Genomic DNA, 24920 nt, shown 5'->3' with positions numbered 1-24920 from the left:
TCCTCCTTGCTTATTTGTTCCTTTTTCTTCAGCACCCCTACCCGTCTCCCCAGTGCCTTTAATCGGATATTTATTAACCCTGGCCCTCTCCCCCACCATACATCAACACCTTGCCCACCTTCATAGGATCCATCCATGATGCTAACACTGTCATCTGGTACCAGGAAAGGTGATTTCTTGAAGATCTCTTTTACCTAGCAAAAGGAGGAAAGAAATCTAGATTTCCTAAGGCAATAGAACAGATTCCGAACATATCCTATAATACTGAGAAAGCCACACTCTTCATTTTCCCCAGATAAAATTTTAACAGAACTCATCCCTTTTCCCTAAGAAACTAGGTAAGTCATCATTGGTTTTTTGTAAAAACAAGCAAACAGACAAAACAATGTACCTCAAAGAGCAGCGCCTCGGCCTTCTCTTCTGGCAGCAAGCGCAGCCCCGCTGTTGCCTTCAGCACCACTGGCGTTCTCTTCCAGTGACTTGGAGGGATTGAGTCTTGGGCCACCTCTAAGAGTTCTTGAACAGTCTCAGCGCCCTTTAAAAGAGACGATTCACGAATCCAGTGAACCGTGCGTTTAGTGGAGCGTGTCTGCGCCCTTGGCATGCTCTGGGACAGTACCAGGAGCGAGGGGGCCGAGGGCTCCCATCAGCCTTTTCTGCTCTGAAGAGCAGAGACCCCGAGAAGCGGGCTTCTTTGAAGGAGGAGAAGCCATTTCATTTTGATTAAGTCCTAATAAAAATGATTCTTTTATAGAGTGGTTAATTGTTCTTTTGTGTCTCATATAAAAATTAGCTACACGGGGGCGGGCAGTTTCCTGACGGCCAACTGGTTAGGATTTGGCACTCTCACCGCTGTGGCCCAATTTCCATCCCCAGTCAGGGAACTGAGATTCTGCAAGCAGCACAGCATAGCCAAGAAAGAGAAGAAAAATGGTATCTGATATTAAAGAATTTCATATTCATTCATTAATGAAAACATTTTTTAAAAATAGCGTCAGGCCAGAAAGTTGGTATAGTGAAAGAAACAAGGTTTGGAGTTAGATGGCTCACTTGCTAGCCCTGCGGTCCCCCTGGGGTTGGTGTCCTCAGCTGTGAGATGCAGATACCATCACATAAAACTGCTGTGTGCATTAGATGAGGCAGACTGGGCTTCCCTGCTGGTCCAATGGTTAAGAATCCTCCTGTCAATGCAGGGGACATGGGTCTGATCCCTGGTCCGGGAAGACCCCACCTGCTGTGGGGCAAAGCCCATGCGCCATAACTACGGAAGCCCACACGCTCTGGAGCCTGTGCTCTGCAACAAGAGAAGCCACTGCAATGGCAAGTCTGCATCTCGAGTGCAGCCCCCCGCTCGCTGCAACTAGAGAAAACCTGCGTGCCACCACAAGACCTAGCGCAGCCAAAAACAGTAAAATAAATAAGTTAGTTAGAACAGTTTTATTAAAAAAAAAAAGAGGCAGACTGTGCAGAGCTGCCGCACGAATGCTAGCTGCAGCTGTCGTTATGCTGCACCCTTTACGAGTTCTGGCAGGACAGGACACACCAGGTTCACTTTTGCATTACCAGCACCAACATGCATGGTACATGTGTTCAAATTACGATAAGTTAGAATCCAGTATTTTAAATCCATTGTTTTTCTGAGTAAGCGTCTGTTCTGACAACATACTGCCTCTTAAACATTATAACCACAGCACAATTTTACTCTCTAAATGTCAAATCAGTTTATAACAATGCAATTGTTTTCAACAGCTCCTAATTTTCTATAGCACATTTGCCATTTCATAGCGGCAAGCTGAGAAAATAAACATCCTCTTGGTTCTTCAAGTTCAAGCCATTTTTAACATCAGGTTTTCCTCCGGTTAATGATTGCACTCGTGACACTGAACAATATCTTTAATATATGCACCAAAGTTCAACATTCTGCCTTACTCTATTTTATGCCAGTGTGGCCCCTGACACATGGGGTGTTGTATGCTCTGAGAGCTCACATGTGAAATACAGCTATGACAGAACTCTACATTCATCTTCTATTACTGAAGACTTTTTGTCATGGGTTTTGCCCAGTTTCTAGAACATAACCATGGTTCTACGCTGTATAAGGACAGAAATGGACTTCACCTCAATTGCCATGTGTATACCTTCTACTTTATAGAACTTCACAACCATTTTCTGCATCTACATTAATTAACACAGTTGATGGCTTCAAATCAAAATCTTAAACAGTCAATACAAATAGCACAATCTCCTGAAAGAGGTGCTCTCCCAGCGTGGTGACAAGCTATTTTCACACCTCCTTCCCCCTAAGCCCTGGTGAACCCAGGGTATACAATTACTGTTATCCAGGAGATTAGCTGAGGACAGAAAACTGATCTCACACATGACCTCAATATCAGCAGAGAACAGCATAAAATATTTAACAGCAGTGGTGTGGTCAAGTTATCAAGGCATTTGAGAATCTAAACATCTATTGTAAAAAACTCACCTGCTTAGGTTGATCTACAAAAGCAGAAAGTCCTGGCTTCACAGAATCAAAAATTTCCCCTTCCAGAACTGGAAGCTGTCCTATGTTGTCCATGAGCAAAATAGAAGAGAGATGGCCGATTATCAAAAGTCAGACTCTTCCTGATCCTGGGCTCTGTATCATATTAACCTATTTCCCCCAGCGATTCCAAGTCATCCCACCTGAGAGGAATTGTAGGAGGCTTGAAGGAGTACTGGGTAGGGGGAGAGAGGATGAAAAGTAATTACCGAGGGTCCCTCTGCCATTTCTCTGGTGGGCACCTCGCTTCTACTCCTTTCCCTAGACTCTGTGTCTAACTTGAGAAGACTGAATATTCAGAAAACATTAATCTCCAGGGTCCCCTCATTCCCTTTTCCAAGGGTGGTAGTGGTCGTCTTCTCAAGACCACTCTCAATATTCTGAACCCTGGAGTATTAATTCACCTTTGGAGAAAAGTAAAAACAAATTATAACTACACTTCTTAGACACATGGATTCAGACTACAGGCAGTCCTGATTGCTTTGAATTTTACGCCAAGTTAAACCATATGTGTTCAGTTATAGTCCAAAGTTTTCTCTGAAGAAAGACATTTAGAGACTGTAAAATTCTGTAGCTGGCATCACACACTCTCAGCACATCTGTTTCTAGGAGGAGGAGATGCTCAAGTGTGGGTTTCAAGATGCTGGTGAGGGCCCCAGCTGCACTCACCTGGTATTTTCTGCACAAAGGTGTAAACGTGAATTCGCGTCCCAGTGCTCCCTGCATCAAACATAATTCCATACAAGGTGCCGGCGCTGACGTTGACAGGGCACATGGAAGACAGGAAGACGCCCTCAAACCAAGTCTGCTGCTCTCTGTGGAAGACAGTGCTGCAAACACAGGACGCTACCAGCATGAAGAAGGCCGCTCCTTGGGAAAGGGCCATTCTCTTCCGAGATGTAGTGCGTCTTTTGTTACAGAAGCAGAGCTGCTAACACACCTGCAGTGGCTTCTGGGACAAAGACATGCAAGGTTGGACCAACTGGCCTCTTTGTTTACACTTGTAAAAGATGAAACACCCACTACAGAAATCCCACCCCTTTCCCCAAGCTGGTCCTTCCCTAAATACCTGCGTAACAAGCTAGACTAGGGTGACAGAGGCTCTGAGCACCTTTTCTGAAGGGTATCTGGTTGAAAGAGGAAACTGGGATTTAAAATATATTTCCCCATGCTCTTTCTTTTTCCCTCTATTTTTTGGCCACAAAAAATCTTAGTTCCTCAACCAGGGATCAAACCTGCATCCCTTGCCCTGCTTTTAATAGTAGGGTGGATCACACATACTCAAAGGCTCTCTCTGTCACCCCGCTCCTAATGTTACATCTTATTTTTTTCTTTCCATTTTGACAATTTTGTCTTTAGATCATGTGCCTTGCAGGATCTTAGTTCTCCAACCAGGTGTCCCCTGCAGTGGAAGTGTGGAGTCTTAGCCAGTGGACCGCCAAAGAATTCCCTCTTTCTTCTTTTTGATTCATAAATAGAAGCTTCAATTTCTGAATTAAAGTTATAAAGTTACAAAAAAGTTACAAAGTCCCTGGCATTGGGGTGTTCACAGCCTTTAAAAATCAGGCCACCTGTGACCAATATTGCCAGTGGCTTGCACATTCAACCACATTTTAAGGAAATAAATCAACTTAATTCAAAAACACTTTAAATAGACCATTATGGTTTTTAAAACATGCTTCACAGGTTTCAGGCTACGTTATCTCCATAAGCACTTAAAAGCAGAAGGGCAAATAAAGACAGAGAGGCTCAACGACCTGCTGAGTCATAAAGTGGTGCATTATGGCAAGTTACTGCCTGTATTTCTTAATGTGCTTGTAACAAATGCAAAAAACTTATAAGTGCTCAGCATTATCTACTTTGGATTTTAGATACAAATGATGCAGAAAAACTAGAGTAAAGGTTACATGGAAAAGTGTCTCCTGCATAGGGTGCATTTTCCCCTGGTATCACTGAGGAAGGTCACATCTATATCCTCCAGCATTTCAGGCTTCCTTAGTTGCCTCTTATGTACTTTGCTCAAAACAGTTCTGGGTCTTCTGATTCACCTTTCACCTCTGAACTTCTCCTTATCTAAGTCATGGTCACTAGTTAAACAAGATCAAACTCCAAAGTCCTCATTCCCCAGTCCTCTAATTGCAATAGAACACTCAGTATGCTTGGAGCATAGATGAGGACCGTATATCATCCTCACATTTGTTGATCTGCCAGGATGCGTTCTATCAAAACGTCTCTCTCCCCGCCTAGGTAACATACCACAGAAAATAAAGCAAATTCAAGTTAACTGCATTTGGAATAAAGCTATTTGAAGTAGCTGGAGTTGTTCTGAAGTACCTCAAAGACAGAGTGAGAATTACCAGTTTGAACACTCTTCAAGACTGAACTTCTATCCTGCAGTGAAGAATGAAAGCTATTGGCTAAGGAAAGCAAAACTTAGAATCTCAAAGGAAACTCGTCTCTAGAATCTCAAAGGAAACCGCTCCAACAGGTCAGCTGCCGGGCCAGATTCATACTTACGTCTTCAGTCACTCCCTTTGGTGGGTTCTTCCTTTGCAGCAGCCAGGCTGGTCATGTAGATCAATCAGAAGAACTGAAGACAAAAACAACCTTTCAGATTCTGAGTGTTAACAGATTGTGGCCTTGTCCAGAGCCCAGACCACATTCCACACTCTCTGGAAGTGTATTTAGGGGCTCTCCAGACACCAGCCCGCTTCCACTGCTGTGACTGACTGCACAGCAGCTTCTTCAGGGCTCACTCATATTTTTTTCTATTATTGTGGTTTCTGGGAAAAAACAAACAACTCTCCAGCTTCTATTTCCATTAAGCAAACCTTTTTCTTCCAAAAGAAATTAAGGGGGAAAAAATGCATAGCAGGTATCCCTTTTCACAAAGTGAAAACTGCAGCGTCATACCAGGTGCTCAGTGTAGAAGGAAACAGATTTTAGAGAAAGCCAAGGATGAACACACAAACTGCACCATCTGCTCTCAACATTTACCTTCTAACACCACTTGCAACCTCACTTTTCTTTAAGATTAGCTACTCTTAAGGATGGCATTAGAAAGGCTTACAACAAATGGCTTAGAGCACATAGAAAGGCACCCTATTTCACATGACACCAGCCTACCAGGCTTGCTCACTCACTGCCAGTCTCTGCTCAGGTGTCACCTTCTCAGAGAGTCCTTCCTTGTCTACTGTATTTAAAATCGCAACCCACCTGGTCGCATGCATCTTCTATCAATACCTTCCTTCCCTGTTTATTTTTCTCTGCAGCACTCCTCGTCTTCTGACACCCTATTTAATTCACTGCTTCTGGGGTTGTTTCTCGTACTCCCTGCTCCTGATTCCCCCTGCCCTTCATGAGCCATACATGGGCAGATAATTTCGTCTGTTCACGGATGTGTTCCTGGCCCTGGAACGATACTGCCACATAGTAGGTGTTGAATATATTCTCTGAAGGGATGAATAGTGATCCAGTGATTCAAAGACTGGATCTCATCCATTTAATAAGAATATATAACAAGTGACTTCTTTCCTAAAGGAGATTCATTATCCACCCACTGGAAAATCATGATTCCAAACTTCCAGGATGGATGGTTTCTCCAAATGTGTCAATTATGTAACAAGTTTTATATGCTACTCAAAATAATGTATGTAGACTGGAAAGAATACATCAGTGTATTTAAATTCACTCCTTCAGAATTAGTCTTCTCAACCTCTCTTGCTATCTCCTTATTCACCCCCAACAAAGCCCTCTCTTCAATTCTTTTGAGACTTTGGTGCCAGCTAGGGTCAGTCACTATGCCCATGTCCTTCGAAGGTCTTTTCAGTGCATCTTTGTCTCTGTAGTAAACACCAGTCCCCCTCAGCTCAGCCTCCCTGGAGCATCACGCTCTGGATTCCCTTCTTCCATGTCCCCCAGAGCTTCAGAGACCACAACCCCACAGGACCTGGGCCCCCCACACTGGGTACGCACCTGCTCGTGTCTGCCCAGTCCCTGTGATTCCTTGCTGTCACTGTTGATTGCCTTTTGCTCTTTGCCCCTGTTTCAGCCTTTTTGACTCTAGCTAGTTTCATTTGAATCATTTTCACCTTTGTGCTAGTTTGCAACCATGTGGCATTTTGCTAACTCACTCCCTTCTTTATTCTTCATTCCTCCCTTATCCACCTTTATTCTGAGTATACATTATCATCTGATTCATCTACTTTTATGATAGTTAAGTGCCAACTGGCAGAATTACTGCTTATAGGGCTTAAGTTGCCAAGGAACTGAATTCTGTGTTGTTTTTACACAGGAGATCAAAATTAATGTTTTTACAACATTATTTAGTTATGTTACATTTACAAAATATGTAGCCTTATAAGAATATTACCTATCCCCTACTAATTCATGTTTTTACAACATTAGCCCAATAGTAGAGAAGTGAATAACACTCCTCAAAAGCTTCCATCTCTGCGATGAACTTAGGAGACTAGCATTGGATTGTCCAATTTATAAGCATCACTGAGTGTCTAATATATACCAGACACTGTGCTAGCTTCTAGATACAAAGTTCAGTTCAGTAGCTCATCATGTCCAACTCTTGCGACCTCATGAACCGCAGCACGCCAGGCCTCCCTGTCCATCACCAACTCCCGGAGTTTACTCAAACTCACGGCCATTGAGTCGGTGATGCCATCCAACCATCTCATCCTCTGTCGTCCCCTTCTCCTCCTGCCTTCAATCTTTCCCAACATCAGGAACTTTTCAAGTGAGTCAGCTCTTCGCATCAGGTGGCCAAAGTATTGGAGTTTCAGCTTCAACATCAGTCCTTCCAATGAACACCCAGGACCGATCTCCTTTAGAATTGGCTGGTTGGATCTCCTTGCAGTCCAAGGGACTCTCAAGAGTCTTCTCCAACACCACAGTTCAGAAGCATCAATTCTTCGGCACTCAGCTTTCTTTATAGTCCACCTCTCACATCCATACATGACCACAGGAAAAACCATAGCCTTGACTAGACGGACCTTTGTTGGCAAAGTAATGTCTCTGCTTTTTAATATGCTGTCTAGGTTGGTCATAACTTTCCTTCCAAGGAGTAAGCGTCTTTTAATTTCATGGCCGCAATCACCATCTGCAGTGATTTGGGAGCCCAGAAAAATAAAGTCAGCCACTGTTTCCCCATCTATTTGCCATGAAGTGACAGGACTGGATACCATGATCTTAGTTTTCTGAATGTTGAGCTTTAAGCCAACTTTTTCACTCTCTTTCACTTTCATCAAGAGGTTCTTTAGTTCTTCTTCACTTTCTGCCATAAGGGTGGTATCATCTGCATATCTGAGGTTATTGATATTTCTCCCAGCAATCTTGATTCCAGCCTGTGCTTCATCCAGCCCAGCGTTTCTCATGATGTACTCTGCATATAAGTTAAATAAGCAGGGTGACAATATACAGCCTCGATGTACTCCTTTTCCTATTTGGAAGCAGTCTGTTGTTCCATGTCCAGTTCTAACCATTGCTTCCTGACCTGCATACAGGTTTCCCAAGAGGCAGGTCAGGTAGTCTGGTATTCCCATCTCCTTCAGAATTTTCCACAGTTTATTGTGATCCACACAGTCAAAGGCTTTGGCGTAGTCAATAAAGCAGAAATAGATGTTTTTCTGGAACTCTCTTGCTTTTTTGATGATCCAGCAAATGTTGGCAATTTGATCTCTGGTTCCCCTGCCTTTTTTTAAACCAGCTTGGCTATCTGGAAGTTCATGGTTCATGTATTGCTGAAGCCTGGCTTGGAGAATTTTGAGCATTACTTTACTAGAGGGTGAGATGAGTGCAACTGTGCGGTAGTTTGAGCATTCTTTGGCATTGCCTTTCTTTGGGATTGGAATGAAAACTGACCTCTTATAGTCCTATGGCCACTGCTGAGTTTTCCAAATTTGCTGGCATATTGAGTGCAGCACTTTCACAGCATTATATTTTAGGATTTGAAATAGCTCAACTGGAATTCCATCACCTCCACTAGCTTTGTTCATAGTGATGCTTCCTAAGGCCCACTTGACTTCACATTCCAGGATGTCTGGCTCTAGGTCAGTGATCACACCATCATGATTATCTGGGTGGTGAAGATCTTTTTTGTACAGTTCTTCTGTGTATTCTTGCCACCTCTTCTTAATATCTTCTGCTGCTGTTAGGTCCATACCATTTCTGTCCTTTATCGAGCCCATCTTTGCATGAAATGTTCCCTTGGTATCCCTAATTTTCTTGAAGAGATCTCTAGTCTTTCCTATTCTATTGTTTGCCTCTATTTCTTTGCATTGATTGCTGAGGAAGGCCTTCTTATCTCTTCTTGCTATTCTTTGGAACTCTGCATTCAAATGGGTATATCTTTCCTTTCCTCCTTTGCTTTTCGCTTCTCTTCTTTTCACAGCTATTTTTAAGGCCTCCTCAGACAGCCATTTTGCTTTTTTGCACTTCTTTTCCATGGGGATGGTCTTGATCCCTGTCTCCTGTACAATGTCATGAACCTCTGTCCATAGTTCATCAGGCACTCTATCAGATCTAGTCCCTTAAATCTATTTCTCACTTCCACTGTATAATCATAAGGGATTTGATTTAGGTCATACCTGAATGGTCTAGTGGTTTCCTCCACTTTCTTCAATTTAAGTCTAGATACAAAAGACAATTCAAATACAGACCCAGCTCCTGGGGACGATTTCAGCTTACTAGAAGAAACAGACAGATAAACCAATACCTGTACTCTACCGTGGCAAGTTCTCTGACAGAACTATGCACAGGTATGCCAAGTCTTCAGTCCTGTCCAACTCTGCACGACCCCATAGACGGCAGCCCACCAGGCTTCCCCGTCCCTGGGATTCTCCAGGCAAGAACACTGGAGTGGGTTGCCATTTCCTTCTCCAATGCATGAAAGTGAAAAATGAAAGGGAAGTCGCTCAGTCGTGTCCAACTCTTTGCGACCCCATGGACTGCAGCCTACCAGGCTCCTCCATCCATGGGGTTTTCCAGGCAAGAGTACTGGAGTGGGGTGCCATCGCCTTCTCCGATGCACAGTTATAGTTCTGTGCATATGGCAGGAGTGGATATAAGGGACAGTAACTCATCACAGAAGGAGGATGGGAGTGGGAAGGGAGTGGGAAGCTTTTTAAGGGATGAGAGGTATAAGCTCGGTCCTGAATCAGAGGCAGGAATTACCATGGAAGTAACACAGGAGAATTCTGAGAACTTCCAACTACTACAAGTTCAGTATGGCTGGAATGGAGAGGTGTAACAGAATAGAGGACAAGTGTGAAAAAGAATTGTTCTGGAGGTATCAAATCAGATTTCCAAACGAGTGGACTTGTTTTCCTTAAACAGTTCCCTGGTGACACCTGACTGCTATTAATGTCTTTCTATTCCCTCCTTAAGCAAATATCACTATTGACTAATGTATTTCCCAACAGTGTAAAATAATGGAATGAGAGAGGTGATTAGGAAGGTCTACCAAAAAGTCTGAAAACACTGAAATGTAAAAGCTCCCACTGCCAATTCTTCTGAGTTCCACAGCAAAGTTGACTTTAACAAAGTAAAAATTGAACATAAAGCGAACTTAAAATGTAACTGAATGAAATTTTTAAACAATAAGCTGATGGGAATGAATTAGCCCAAACACCTAGAATGTAAGTTAGGCAAAATAAAACCAAAGTGGGTCTAACTGCGTAAGTCTGGGACAGATCTCAGCACAGTGAGCAATGCCTCATTTGAGAATATAACTTAGGACTTACAGATCTAATACCAAGGGCCAAGGGCCACAGCCCCAGAACATCTTGCTATTTGAAAGGTGTATAAGGGAAAGAAAGAAATAGCTTTTGTACTCCTAAAGCCAACTACAGAGCCTGGAACATGTCAGACTTCAGTAAATACATTCTGAATGGACCTGGGACAATTGAGCTGATGGTATCTGCAGACAGGAGCACTGAGGCAGGGAGTACCACTTTTCCCAGTGTCTTACTATGGCTATGTATCACATCCCCAACTTTATTCCCTCCAAAGCAGCCCACAGGAGCGCTGTTCTAGGAAGTCTATTTATTCACATATGTATTCATTCAGCCATTTCAGAAATGATCAGTTGCCTAATGCTACTTATAAGTACAGCCTGCAAAGATGAATCATCTTAGATCTGCCCTTTAGGAGACTACAGTAAACAGGAAAAATTTAATTTAATTACCTTTGTGAAGTTAAAATGTGACAAGCAGCACAGTTCTATGCTCTGAGATTTCAAAGCAGGGAGAGATTATTTTGAGCTGGAATGGTCAGAGAAAGCTTTGTGAAAGGGGAAGCTTCTGAGAAGGGTAATGAAGAGGGGAATTAGGACATGGGAGGAGTGCTTTTCAGGAAAAAAAAAAAATATGAATCAAGACCTGGATGGAGAGAAGATGGAGGAACCCCAAGGGACAGTAAATAGACCAAATTGTTGTAGAAAACAAAATTGGAAAGGCAAACTGAGATCAGATAGTAGAATACACCAAATGCTCAGCTAAGGAATTCACACTTGACTTTGCAGGCGATGTGAAGCCACTGAAAATTCTGAGCAAGGGAGTGTCACAAATATGAATCTGGCAGTTACATGTAAGAATCAGGGTGGGGAGCCTTGGTAGGTTCCACTCACTTATCTAATAACCACATCTTTTTAAATGAATAATTAAAATGGTAAAGGAGCCCAATGCACAGATGACTAAATCTACCTAGAGGATTAGGAAAGGCATCATGAGATGACATTTGAACAGATTACAAAAAGTGAACAGAAGTAACTACATAAATAAGAGAGACATGTGGACAAAGAACAGAGGGACTATAGAAAGATGAAAACAGCAAGGAAATTATGGATAGTTTGATTTCATTTTTAAATTTCCTCAAGAACTTCTTGTCAAAGGCTGAGAAACAAAATGAAAACAAAGAATAGGTTAGAATGGAAGAGATTACAGGGAGGTTAGCATTTAATGCAGAGGAAAGACTAACCAAAGGAAAACAATCTGAGGTGATCACAGCTACCGTTTATTGAGATCTTAACATCCGCCAAGCACTATGTGAAGTATTTCACATGGGTTATCTCATTTAATCTCACAATACCACTCTGTGAGGCAGATTTTGTAATTAACATCCCCATTATAGAAATAAGAAAACTGAGGCTTAAGTAATTTAAGACCACGCAGCAGTTAAGAGAACCCAAAATCAAACTCAGATGGTCTAATTCTAGAGCCCAGCGTTGCCTGCTAGGTCACAGAAGGGTCAGCTGATATGGCACCAGGGAAAGGCGGCTGTCCGGTGGGGAAGAGCACGGGGCCGAGAAGGATGGTCAGAGACTAGCCGGAAGTCAGACTGGCACCAGGATGTGAGAGTCTCACAGCAGCTTGGTCTCCTTCCTCTGTATGACCAAGAATTTCTGATCTGTGTCCGGCTGCTCCACCTTTATTACATTTCCAGAATCTAACTGTTTCTGACCACTTCCACCACCACTGTCTTGGCCCAAGCCACCATCATCTTTCATGCGATTTATTCTAACATTCTTGTATTTGATCGCTGCTTTTACCCTCACTCCCCTAGAGTCTAACACACCTTTCTATTGCAAAGTCCAGCAATCACTTCCCATATCCCTCAGAGTAGCAAGGTCCAAACAGGATTCATGGATCCACCTGCTGTGCCTCCCACCTCATTACCTCTGACCTCACTACTAAGGGTTTTCATCTCACTCGCGCCACCCACACTGACCTCTGTGCTTAAATATCACACATGCTCCTGCCTTAGGGCCTTGCTCTAGCTGTCCCCACTCTCTGGAACCATCTTTTCCCAAACATTCACTTGATCAACTTATTGTTCAGATGCTGTTTCCTTACAGACATCTATCTCAACTACTATAACCACCTCCCTCGTGTGTGTCCCCTACTTCCTTTCTACTTCCTTTCCTACTTCCTTTCTCAATCCTCCTTACACTGATTTACTTTTTTTCTCCATACCACTCATCAATTCTAACACACTAGATGGCTTATTTACTATGCTTGCTACCTGTGTTTCTCTGATATAAACTCCTTAAGAGCAGAAATCTTTTTTTGTTTGTTTTGTTTTGATATAACCCAAGCACCTAGAAGGGTGTCCAAGAAGGTGTTCAATCAGAAATAACAATAGGTAGCACTGACACATAAACACTCCAATGTCTAAACCAGATTAACTAGTGGGAAGCTGCTATATATACAGGGAGCCCAGCTGGGCTCTCTGTGATGACTGAGAGGGATGGGAGGGGAGGGGAGAGGGCAGTTCAAGAGGGAGGGAATATATATATATATAAAACTGACTTAAGCTGTTGTATGGAAGAAACCGACACAACATTGGTAAAGCAATCATCCTCTAATTAAAAAATAAAAAAAAAAGTGACATAGTAATAAACTACAAAGTGACATAAAAAGGGAGAATACTTTCCTAAGTAAATGAATATTTTATTTAAGAGGGAATATAATGATTAATGAATACCTTCAATTTGTGTTAGAAGAAACTATCATTTTCTTTTTCTGAATCTGTAAGTCCGATAGCTAAACTGAACTTCTTTAACCAAACACATTCAATTGTTAAAAATGTTATAAGGCGGTGCTAGTGGTAAAGAACCTGCCTGTCAATGCAGGAGACCTAAGAGGCATGGGTTCGACCCCTGGGTCAAGAAGATCATCCCCTGGAGAAGGAAATGGCAACCCACGCCAGTATTCTTGCCTAGAGAATCCCACGGACAGAGGAGCCTGGTGGCCTGCTGTCCACGGGATTGCAGAGTCAAACATGACTGAAGCCACCTGGCACAGATGATAGTAAGCGCTGTTTACATTGTCCAGATTCTCTTCTACATATAAAACAGTAAGTATTTTAGAATACTGTCCCTTAGTTATCTATTGCTGCACAACAAACAACTCCAAAACTTAGTTGCTTAGAATGACAACAGACATTTATTATTTCATAGTTTCCGTAGTTCAGGAATTTGGAAGTGATGTAATTAGACAGTTCTGGCTCAGGGTCTCTCATGATACTGTAGTCAAGATGCACGCTGGGACTGCAGTCATCTGAAGGTTTGGCTAAGGCTGAGGACCCACCTCGGTGGCTGACAAGCTGATTTTTTGGCTGTTAGAAAAACACCTCAGTTGCTTCCCATGTGGACTCTCCATAGGGCTTTAAATGTCTTCATAATATGGTGGCTGGCTTCCTCCAGAGTGGGCAATCCAAGAGAGGGCAATGCAAAGGCAGCAATACTTTTTATGACCCTGCAAGTCATAAACTATCACTTCCCTGTATTTCATTGGTCATACAGACCAATGCTGATACAGTGTGCAAGGAACTACACAAATGTATAAATACTGGAGGTGAGGATCAGTGGAGGCCATCTTGGAGACTGGCTACTTCCAATTATAACCAGTATCTGTATAATATTTTGTGTTCAGCTTTTTTTTAACAGTTTATATGTATTTCTATTAACACAACTTACGTACTTCTTGCTTTAGAAACTATGTTATTCCAATGATATGAACCCTTGAAAATTAAAAATGTCATGGACTTTTAACTGCTCTGAAAATATCATATCCCACTAGTTTAAGCCATCCATTTATGTTACAGTTCCAATATTTTACTTAAGGAAAAGAATTAAAGTCAGAAAAACTACAACTCAAACAATGTCCTGCTTGTTCCTAGGAGTGAAAACAAATTTAAATACTTCAAATAAAAGTCAGATCATTTTAGAAACAAGTAGGAAGAAAATCTGAAATCTACATTTCAGATTGCAGACATCAGTTAATAACTGAATAATAAAAATTAAATACTGAATCAAGGAAAATAAAGAGTGAAAATAATTATACTAACAGAATAGCAACTTATACAGAGAAAAAAATCCTAACACAATGGTAACATTAGTTATTAATACTTAGGTACTCTAGAGATATTTGGTAGAAAAGGTTAAGACTGACCACTAGCATAGATTTGAAAACCACAGAAAAATTTTATAACCAGCATTTTTAAAATATTAACTAGATAAAAGAAGGTTTCTTAAAAAAACAACTTTTGTTAGATCATTGCCAAGGAGCTATAATAAGACCTGTGAGCATGGAAACTGCAGGGGAGAGACTGAACAGTAAGAAGAATTTCCCAACAATATGCGCTGTTTCATGAGATGGGGAGAGAATTTTGACCCAAAGGCTCAACCCACATCTGATCACATTGTCCAAATGGATTCACAGATCAGAAGGCTGGTGGAATGAGAGTTCTTTTAAAGTCCCTCCAACACTAAGATCAAATACTCTCCCAAAAAGGAACTAGAATTCACACACTGGTAGTTACCAACAAATATAAACTTATTTCCTATGAACAGATTAGTTCTTTCTATACTTTATTTCATTTTAATCAAAACATTATTAGACATGTGTCAAGAAGGGCCGCTCTGTACAATGAACCATCTGAGTCTTACACTGAAATGAGATGAGGCAGTGCATGACCTCATTCTTCATTGTTTCAGGCCTGACTTAGCTACAATAATCACTGTACAGGGAGAGCTCTTGCTATTGCTGCTTTGCTTTCTTCACAAGTCAAAAGGCCTTTTTTCACCCATTCATTAAAAGTAGGAAGTCCTTTAGGTAAGAAGATACTATTAATCAGGAGGGGATTAATACTGCCCCAATAAGCAAATATAATGAAAATCTACAGTGATAAACTATCTCTGCCTCCAAATCCATATCCACCGTGGGAGGCACTTATTTGCAGAAGAGTAATTGCAAGGATCAGTGCCATTTGTCACTGGTTATATTGGCGTTTGTGAGAAGTGAGAACGTATTTCCCTTTCTTGTTATTAAGTGAAAAACAGCTACTCCTTCAAACACGTTGAATCCAAATGAACAACTTGAGAAAGGTAAATATTACAATGACATCTCATGTATAAAACCAAGAACAGGGGCTCCACATATGTACATTTCCTCAAATATGTCTTTACGATACATCTTCTCTAAATACCATAACATTTTTATTTTAATAGTGTTTGATAAAAATGTTCCTAAAGTGACATATTTTATTCATGGTCCAGAGTTATGATTATGACCATCAGTTATATTTTTCTGTAAACTTGGGATGCCTTTGGGGACTATAGGTCTAGAGGACTGTTTGCCCTTCTGTCAAGAAATAGTCCCAGATTGCTATGCTTTTTGAGCTAGTTTTCCTCAACATCATGCTATCTATTATCACTGATCAGTGCCGTCATGTGCCTGCCTCCTTCAGTAAGCTGCCACCATCTAATTTTGAAAGCTCTTTTGTGGGACATGAATCAAAGAGTCACAATTACTAGACTTTTATGTCAACTTACACAAATGAGGGCCTCTCCAACAAGGACTGTGGAATCTGTGACAGCTTTTACTGGCTCATTAATCTCTTTCCATTTACTGTGAGCTCTCAGCTAGGAATAAAAAAGCAGAACTCTGACCTATGGGACTTCCCTGGTCCAGTGGTTGAAAATCTGCCTGCTAAGGCAGGGGGTATGGGTTTGATCCCTGGTCCAGGAATACTCCACATGCCTCGGGGCAACTAAACCCGTGTGGCACAACTGCTGAGCCCTCGCTCTAGAGTCCGCGAGCTGCAACACTGAGGCGCACAGCTTGTGCTCCACAACAAGAGAAGCCGCACAGTGAGAAGCCCACTCACCGCAACTAGAGAGAAGATCCCGCTCGCTGCAAGCAGAGAAAGAAAACGCCTGTGTGTAGCAACGAAGACCTAGCACGGTCAAATAAACAAAAGGAAATCTAACCTACGGAAAAAGAGGGTATGACTTTATATAAGTTACTTACCAATATTTTCTTTTCCTTCTGGGCTTTCCACTTTGTTTCCTTTAACTAATGTATCGCTTTTTCAACCTGTAGAAGATGGATACGGATACTCTTAAGAGCAAAGTTCTTTTTCCTTTTTTTCCTTTCTCCTATTTTTGATGCAATTATCTCTTTCTGTATTTCTATTTCCAATCTATTTAGGCTTTGGAAAGTGGATCATCAACCTCATCTCCTAACTTGTAATCTAGTACTCTTGGCCTCTTTCTTGTCTTTTAAAATTTCTTTTCATATAAACTACAACGGCAGCCACTCTAATAAAACCACTTGTTTACAAAATCAGCGATAACAAGAGAAGGCAAGTTACACTTCCTGTAAAAGCTGGAGTATATTTTTGAGTTTATGCACTTTGTGAGATTTTTTTTTTTTTTTTTTTTGCTGTGAGGAATTCAAATACCAGTTGTGTCTTCCACAATACGACTGAGAGTGGCACTCTATTACCAAATGAATATGTGGTCAGAAGGGACCTAGTCAATCCCAGTCACAGGTACATACCTACAAGACTGAAAACAGGAACTCAAACAGTATTTTTATATCAACGTTCACTGCAGCATTATTCACAATGGCCAGAAGTGGAAAAAACCCAAGTGTTCATTAACAGATACATAGATAAACAAAATAGGGCACACACAAATACAATGGAATATTATTTAGCTATAAAAAGCAAAGACTTCCTGATACATGTACAACATGAACCTTGAAAATGTTATGCTGAGACATAGACAAATATGATTCCACTTATATGAACTATCTAGAAAAAGCAAATCTGTAGAAACAGAAAGTAGCTTAGAGTTTACCAGGGGTTGTGGTGAGGTGAGAATGCGAGCTATTGCTTAACAGGTCCAGAGTTTCTGCTGGGGTGATGAAAAATGTAGAGAATAGTGATAGCTGTACAACACTGTGAAAGTAATTACACCACTGATCTGCACGCTTAGAATGGTTAAAATGACCATTTTTATGTTATATATATTTACCACAGTAAAAAAACATTCTTCAAAAGCAGAGGGAATCAAGTACTGCAAACGTAAGTTCATAAGAGGAAAGACAGGCTATTATTTCAATATAGCAACAGTTATGACAATCCTCACCCCTGAACTACCTCATGAGGCAATTATGACTTAAATTCTGACACTCAGAAAATGTCTTTAAGCATCTGAATTTATATAGTATCTTCTATTCTCTCAGAAAGTTAAACTTACCAATGTAACATAAACCTGAAAACTGTACATTCAAGACAGGATGTAAATAATGTAATAAATTGTAACTATAGGGCCTCCAAAGCAATTATTAAACAACTAACGCTTCTCCAGGTATTCTCTTGGTTTCCCAGAATGGAATGAGTGACATCTACCCCTATGCATGCAATTTTGACCACAGTTCTATTAAGTTTTCTTTTTAAAAACACTCATATTGTGTACATGCCAATACCCAAACTCAAAACAAGAGACACCTCAAATTGGTATCTCCAAACAACCCCCTTTCTCAGTGCCCCTGCCCAATTAAGAGAGGGTTAAATGGATTCTCTAATTTCCTATTCCTGTTAATGGTACCACAAGTTTCCTAATTTATGATGCAAAATTTTCATCATCTCTGCATTCTCCTCTCTCACACCCAATCTCTTACCAAGGACTAATGATTTTTGCTTTGCAATATCTTTCCCATCTCTTTCTCTTTCTTCTTTCCTAGCCTCTTACTGATTATCTAAAGCCTGGCCTTTATCAACTTCAGACTTTAGACCACTATAGCCTCTTAACTGGTCTTCCAGTCACCAAAGTCTCTCTTCTCAAATCCATTCACGACTGTTTCTAAAATGTTATTTGCATCATCTTCCCACTAGACTGTAACTATATCATGGTAGGGATTCATTCACCTTTCAACACTGAACAATCTGGCATGTAATACATTTTTAATTCATCAGTGTTTATTGAATGAATTAATGAAATCATAAGTCCTAACACTTTCCTTCTAAAAACTTTCAATTTTCCACTGCCCATAACAGAAGTTACAAACTCAAATACTGAAATACTTACTGGGGCCAGGCGGAAAATATAAGTGAGTAAAGATGTGTGTAATCAACAGGAAGTGGTAGGGACTGTGCAAACTGGAAAGCACATGTCCCATCTAAAGGGTAAGTTACTTGCTGTTCCCACAAATTGCTGCCATGATGAAATACAGGCCTAGTATGTTGCCAGGTCTTCTGATTTTTCAAGATAAGCCAAGAGCACAGATTTCTATGTAGAATCCGGTTTTTAAATGTGTGTATTTGTTGCTCAGTGTCCGACTCCTCGTGACCCCATGGACTGCAGCCCGCCAGGCTCCTGTCCGCAGAATTCTCCAGGCAAGAATACTGGAGTGAGATGCCAGTGACAACTAATACCATTTTAAAAAAACCAAAACACCACGCAGGCAAAATGAAACATATCTGTGGGCCGAATCCAGTCCTTAAGCTACAAGTTGGTGACTCCTTGCTCTGTAGGATAAAAAACTTGCCTCACATTCTAAGTCCTTCTAAGTCCCAGGCTATTCTGCCAAAGCTTTTGCCCACTACTTTCACACAAGAACACCTTGCTCTAAGCAAGCATCAGAATCACCTGCGGGGCTTGTTAAAATATATAACTTGATTGCAGGCTTCACTGTCAGGATTTCCAGTTCAACACAGTAGGTCTCAAGTCGGGGCTGAGAATGTGCATTTCTAACAAGTTACCAGCTGATGCTGACACTTACAGGTGCGTGGACTATCCTGTGGGAACCACTGCTCTGGTTAAATTACACTCTGTCTCAAACACACTGATTCTGCTCATTTGTTCCACCTTCCCAGAAAGTCTTCCCTTTTACTTTCAGCCTACCTCCTCCTGTAAACTTCCTGTGACAGTCTTTCATGCCTTCAAACTGCTGTAGTATTTAAAGTTCATACCATCTCCCCTAATTCATCACTGCTTGGTGGAGATGCATAACTTCCAATTGAGGTTGTATAGTCTCAGAGATCAATGATCAGGTCAGCATCTTATACATCTGACTGTAAGCCATTTGAAGGCTGGGGCCCTCTCTTGGTTCCCACTGTACCCCTCGAGCTATCAGAGCCTGGTATTCAGTTGGTATTTACTAAACATTTCTTAAACGAATGAAAATTGGACAGGCCCATCAAATGAAAAGTGCAGATAAGTGGACCTGAAATTTGGGTATATAACCTTTCTTAAAAAACTGACTTTAAGTATTGTGTAATGGTTTTTCAGAATGGACAATAAAAACTAGACATTTTGCAAATGAATTTTCAATAGATAATAATTATCTGTGGCAACAGATTTTGTATGTAAATAAAACAGTGAATGTTTAAAAAAAAACCTGAAAATTTCTAAGATTAAATCTTTTATTTGTACCATATGGCTTCCCTGGTGGCTCAGTGGTAAAGAATCTGCCTGTCAATGCAACAAGATGCAGGAGACATGGGTTCCATCCCTGGGTCTGGAGGATCCCCTGGAGGAGGAAATGGCAACCCACTCCAATATTCTTGCCTGGAAAATCCCATGGACAGAAGAGCCTGGCAGAATGTAGTCAATGGGGTTGCAAGGAGTTGGACATGACTGACCATGCACGCATGCAACAACAAAATGCAATGAAAAAGTAGGATGAAATTAACTAATCCTCCATAATATTCAGAAATATTGATGAGTCTCCTTCAGATAGAGTTTGGATGACAATGTATTTATTCAAGATTCTAAAGGCTGTGTAAAAACAAGATCAGAAATGGTTTACGTAGCTTCTCCAACTTATAGAACAGCATCAGTGCTATCAGGCAATTTCAAGGATGAATTACGAGTAGAAATGATACTGTGCAGGGCCCAAGGCTCCTGGGCACAAGGCCTTTCTGTGTTCCCCATTTCTTTGATTATAAGAAACAGCCTTCATTCACCCTCCTTGAGGTTCCCTGAGTTTCAAGGGGCAGATTCAAGAAGTTGTTAATTAGGGAAGGGAGTGAATGTGAGACCAGGGTTAAACAGCCAGGAGCAGCCTTGGGTCAAAGTCTTGTTTCCCTTCAATGCATATACGCAAAGATATCTTTGAGCTATTCTGCAGATACTGAAACTCCCTCCAGGTGGGAGAAGTTATGATTTGCTGCCCATGAGTATGTAGATGCCAGATCAGTTAAACTTGAGGCTGACGGATGTTGACTCCTACTTACCAACTCACCACCAAACCATCAGAAGAACGTCCACGAGCTGATTACATCCTGTTTTACTATAAAACTTGTCACTATCTTCCCCACGTTGGAACACATGGTTTCAAGAGCATGAGCCTGCTGTGTCCCCCTTTGCCTGGCAAACCAATAAAGCTCTTCTTTTTTACTTGACCCAAAACTCTGTCTTCGAGACAGAGAAGCTGAGAATCTGGTGTCAGAAACTCGGTCTCCAAGCTAAACCAGAATAAAGCTACAGATGCCTTTACAGAGTAAACCTAATTTTGGAGCTACTGGAAGAAAAAAAAAAAGAAATAATATGTAGTTTCAAAATAATTTTGAGATATAGTCTTAAGTTCTTATTTGGCTTTTTGAGCAACTCCACATCTGATGATATTAGAATCAATGGGACAACAGAAAAGTTGACATTATTTGGCAAAGACAGAACAACAACAACAAAACAACCCAGGAGCAAAAGAAGCACATTTACAGCTTTAAGATAGCAGAGATGTTACCTTACATTCACAGCTTTAAGATAGCAGAGATGTTACCTTACATTCAGATACCTGCCCTACCTACCAGGACCATAATGATCTTGTCTGCGTGAGGATTCAGCCAAGACACTCTGCATTTCTATGTTAACCGGGAACTATGCACACTGGGCGGAAAAAGAAAAAAAAAAAAAGAATTACAAAACCAAGTCAAAAAAATACCAAGTGCTTATCCCAAGTTTTAAAAGCATTAGCATTCTAAACAATAAAACAAAGCAAATTTATTCAATGAAATAAACCTCATAGTAAAACTACAAGAATGTATGAAAGGAAACGCTACCAGATGAACTGCTAAACAGCAACTTCCTACTTTTACAAATGGATGATTGAATAATAACATCTAGTTCTTTGGCAGAGAATGTGGAGGTTCAGAAGACTGTAGATTCTAGAACTACCTCTACTACAGTGTGAATCCGGGCATTTCTCTTAGCCACCCATATCACAACAGTTTTAACTACAAAGTCAAACTTAAAGTCAATAAAAAATATTTTGTATGATAAAGTAACTAAGAAGTACATGCAACTAAAGTTATTATGCACATATATTAAGAAATAATCTTACTACAGTCAAGTTTTCGTGTTTATAAACGAGTCTACACACAACAGATGAATTGGACTGACTTTCAGGTTCACAGTAACCAATTTTTTAGAATGAATTCTAAATATAAAGCCTCTAATAGGCGATATCCTACACTCTCTTTTCTGCAAGTTATCAGTAGGGTACATTTTCAGAACCTTGGACATATCAAGTGGTAAAGAAATTGGTAAAGAACTCGCCTGCCAATGCAGGAGACATTAAAGAAGGTGGGTTCCATCCCTGGGTCGGGAAGATCCCCTGGAGAAGGGCACTCACTCCAGTATTCTTGCCTGGAAAATCCCATGGACAGAGGAGCCTGGCCAGCTACAGTCCATGGGATCGCAAAGAGCTGGACACGACTGAAGCGACTTAACACGCAGACATATAAAATCAATCATAACTTTATAGATTCTATATCAGAATAAACTTCTTCAATGTATGGTAATTCCATCATGGACCCACGGAAGTGTGACATGCAAATGGGGGCGAGGGGGAAGCACCAGGAATAGAGTAAGCTACTATCATGCCAGCAGATGGCATGGCTAAGATTTTCAGTGCTTATTAATATTAACAATCAGCAAGTTCCCTCTTAACCACTCAATTCAGAAACATCAACGACGTCGCTGGGAAAAAAAGCGGGGGAGGTGGAAGGGTTGAATCAGAGACATCTAGAAAGGTTGCAGGGATTAAGTTCTCCTTAGAGAAACGGAGAAGATGCACAATGAAGTTTTTAAGGAAATTTTTACATTTAACTTGAAAGGGAGACTAATGCACAGCAGAGCTTCAATTCCAAGTTTCCTAACTGTTGTCTCGGCCCCCAGAATTCCCTGTCTTCCTCGATGACTCACGGACAAACTCATTGAATGAAGAAGGCATGATCACAGAGCTCCTTCTCTGAAAAAACACGAACCATCCTTTTGAGAACTACTCCTTTTCACAGGTGTGCGCGGGGTTGGTTGGGGCGGGGGGTGGGGGGGGGGAGGTGACGACACCAAAACAAAAACAACAGAGCAAAAGGCCTGAGCTTTCAACTTCACGCGACTCGCGGAAAAGGGAGGGCAGCACGCGCAGGTTATTACCAAATGGGAATCTGGGGACGGCAGCGACAGGACAGAACGGGACCTGACACTGGGATACTCCTCTCCAAGGACTCTCCACGAGGCCCCGGAGCTTCTCCGACCCCCAGGCTCCCCGACACCCGCGCGCCTCCTGCCTTACCCTCCCAAACCACCCACCACCCTCGGACAAGTCCTCAACCGCCTCATCAAAACATGTTTAGCCTGGGAAGCCCGCTGGCTGCGCCATCCCTTACAGAACCAGCAAGTGTTAGGAGCCAGGAGAGGGAGAAGGAAACCAAAAGAGCTCGGGTGGCCTCGGGAGGGGCGGAGCCGGGACGAGAGCTGGGCGGCCACGGCCACGCTGGCTGCGGCGCGAGGGAAGAAGAGGACGCGCGGGCAAGACGCGAAACGCTGTGAACCCGGCGGAGGCAACGCTCCGAAAAACGGGGAGCGGCGGATCCAGCCTCCTCAAGAGAGAGCGCCCCTACGGTCGGGCCGCCGCCGCCGCCGGCCAGTGGCTGACCGCCTCCGGCCTCCTCTCCCGCCCAGGCCGGACCCCAGTCATGCACCGGCGCGCCCGCGCTCGCACACTCACCGGGCGCGCGCCGCCACGGCGCGGCCACCCGCCGCCCTCAGCCGGTCTCCGCCCCGCCCCCCGCGCCCGGCCACTGGACTGGGCCCCGGGGGCGGGGCAGGGGAGGAGCTACGTCACGGGCGCGTGCGCTCTCTGCTCGCCGGCAACGGCTCGAGCTGATCGTTACCTGCGCGGCTTGGTGGTGTCCTTGGAGACGAAGCCGGGCTTGGGCGGCGCGGAGACAAGACCACGGCTGCGGGGCCCCGGGAGAAGCCAGGATGCCGGCTAAGGGGAAGGACAAAAAGAAAGGGAAAGGCAAAGACAAAGGCAAAGATAAAGACAAGAAGAAGAAGTAAGGGGAAGCCACGCTGGGGTCCTTGCTCCAGGGCCTGCCCTCCGGAGATTCGCAGGAGCCGGCCAACTGGCGCCCTTTCCCCGCTCCCCTCCCGAACCCTCCCCTTGCTCTCCCAGCTTCTGAGAAGGATGGCTCCGTTGCTCAGAAATTCCCCAAAGGCATGCCATACCCCCCACTGCTTCAGTTAAGACCGGAGTGTTGAGCTTTGGGACCCTGAAATCTTTTAGACACAGCCCCTGCCTATGTGGAGTGTACTAACGAGGAGGCAGATAAGTTCCCCAAGAATAGAAGTAACATAGGACCGAACTGAGTCAAATGACTCAGAAAAGACCCTGATGCTGGGAAAGGTTGAGGCGGGAGAAGAAGGGGGCGACAGAGGATGAGATGGTTGGATGGTATCACCGACTCAATGGCCGTGAGTTTGAGTAAACTCCAGGAGTTGGTGATGGACAGGGAGGCCTGACGTGCTGCAGTACGCGGGGTCGCAAAGAGTCGGATACGACTGAGCGACTGAACTGATTGATTGAGGACCGAATGAAATAAGTGCTAGTGGAGGGGAAAAGAACTAAAAGTGAGGAGGAAGGGTTAGTTCTGACACTGGAATTGAAGGTCGGAGATCCTCTAGACCTGTGTTGCCCAATAGTGTCGTCACCGGTCATGTGTGGCTATTAAGATTCGTTAAAATTAAACTAAAAATTCAGATCCTCGTTTGTACCGGCTACATTGCGTGTACTCAGTAGGCCTGTGTGGCTAGTGGTGACTGTATTGGACAGTCTAGATAGCATTAACATCACAGAAAGTTCTATTGGACAGCACTGTTCGCCACCAGTGATTCTTAGCTGGGAAGGCGGGTAATTTTTGACTCCCCGAGGACGTTTGTCAAGGAGACATTTTTGGTTGTCACATCTGGGGACCTCTAGTGGATAAGAGACCGAGTGAAAGTCGCTCAGTCGTGTCCCACTCTTTGCGACCCCATGGATGATAGAGTCTATGGAATTCTCCAGGCCAGAATACTGGAGTGGAGAAGATCCCTTCTCCAGCGGATCTTCCTGACCCAGGAATCGAACCGCGTGTGTCCTGCATTCCTGGCGATTCTTTACCACCTGAGCTATCAGACCAAGGATACTGTTAAATATCCTACAGTGCACATTAACAACCTCCAGCCCCACTCCAGAATCATGTGGCTCAGAATATTAGTAGTTGGGAAATCCTCAAGACCCAAAGATGCTCTAGA

The 24920-nt window shown here is 42.6% G+C and overlaps 2 protein-coding genes across 13 annotated transcripts in view; one reads left to right on the top strand and one right to left on the bottom strand.

The window, feature by feature from the left end:
- ENTPD5 (ectonucleoside triphosphate diphosphohydrolase 5 (inactive)) overlaps positions 1-23414 on the bottom strand; it is a 35820-nt gene extending 12406 nt beyond the window's left edge. For 2 of the 8 annotated variants that reach the window (XM_025295217.3, XM_025295227.3), the window contains exons 1-8: positions 23353-23414; positions 21152-21230; positions 16363-16428; positions 5057-5129; positions 3209-3491; positions 2483-2562; positions 392-535; positions 119-194 (exon numbers count right to left, since the gene is read on the bottom strand). In XM_025295217.3, the coding sequence (XP_025151002.1) occupies positions 119-194; positions 392-535; positions 2483-2562; positions 3209-3425 (517 nt within the window). In that variant the 5' untranslated portion in view covers positions 3426-3491; positions 5057-5129; positions 16363-16428; positions 21152-21230; positions 23353-23414. Of the gene's footprint in view, positions 1-118; positions 195-391; positions 536-2482; positions 2563-3208; positions 3492-5056; positions 5130-6514; positions 6852-16362; positions 16429-17195; positions 17253-21151; positions 21231-22778; positions 22919-23352 lie in introns of those variants that run through there. The other 6 variants (XM_025295222.3, XM_025295223.3, XM_025295219.3 and 3 more) reach the window with 6 other exon arrangements.
- Positions 22527-24920, top strand: part of BBOF1 (basal body orientation factor 1) — a 36146-nt gene continuing 33752 nt past the window's right edge. For 4 of the 5 annotated variants that reach the window (XM_044924741.2, XM_025295216.3, XM_006053861.4 and 1 more), the window contains exon 1: positions 23460-23683. In XM_044924741.2, coding sequence (XP_044780676.2) covers positions 23610-23683 — 74 coding nt within the window. In that variant the 5' untranslated portion in view covers positions 23460-23609. Of the gene's footprint in view, positions 22640-23459; positions 23684-24920 lie in introns of those variants that run through there. The other variant, XM_044924743.2, reaches the window with a different exon arrangement.

This window comes from Bubalus bubalis, chromosome 11 (genome assembly GCF_019923935.1).
Source record: "Bubalus bubalis isolate 160015118507 breed Murrah chromosome 11, NDDB_SH_1, whole genome shotgun sequence".
NCBI classification, from domain to species: Eukaryota; Metazoa; Chordata; class Mammalia; order Artiodactyla; family Bovidae; genus Bubalus; species Bubalus bubalis.
The sequence above is the reverse complement of the archived record's forward strand: the minus strand, read 5'-3'. Positions and strand labels throughout refer to the sequence as shown.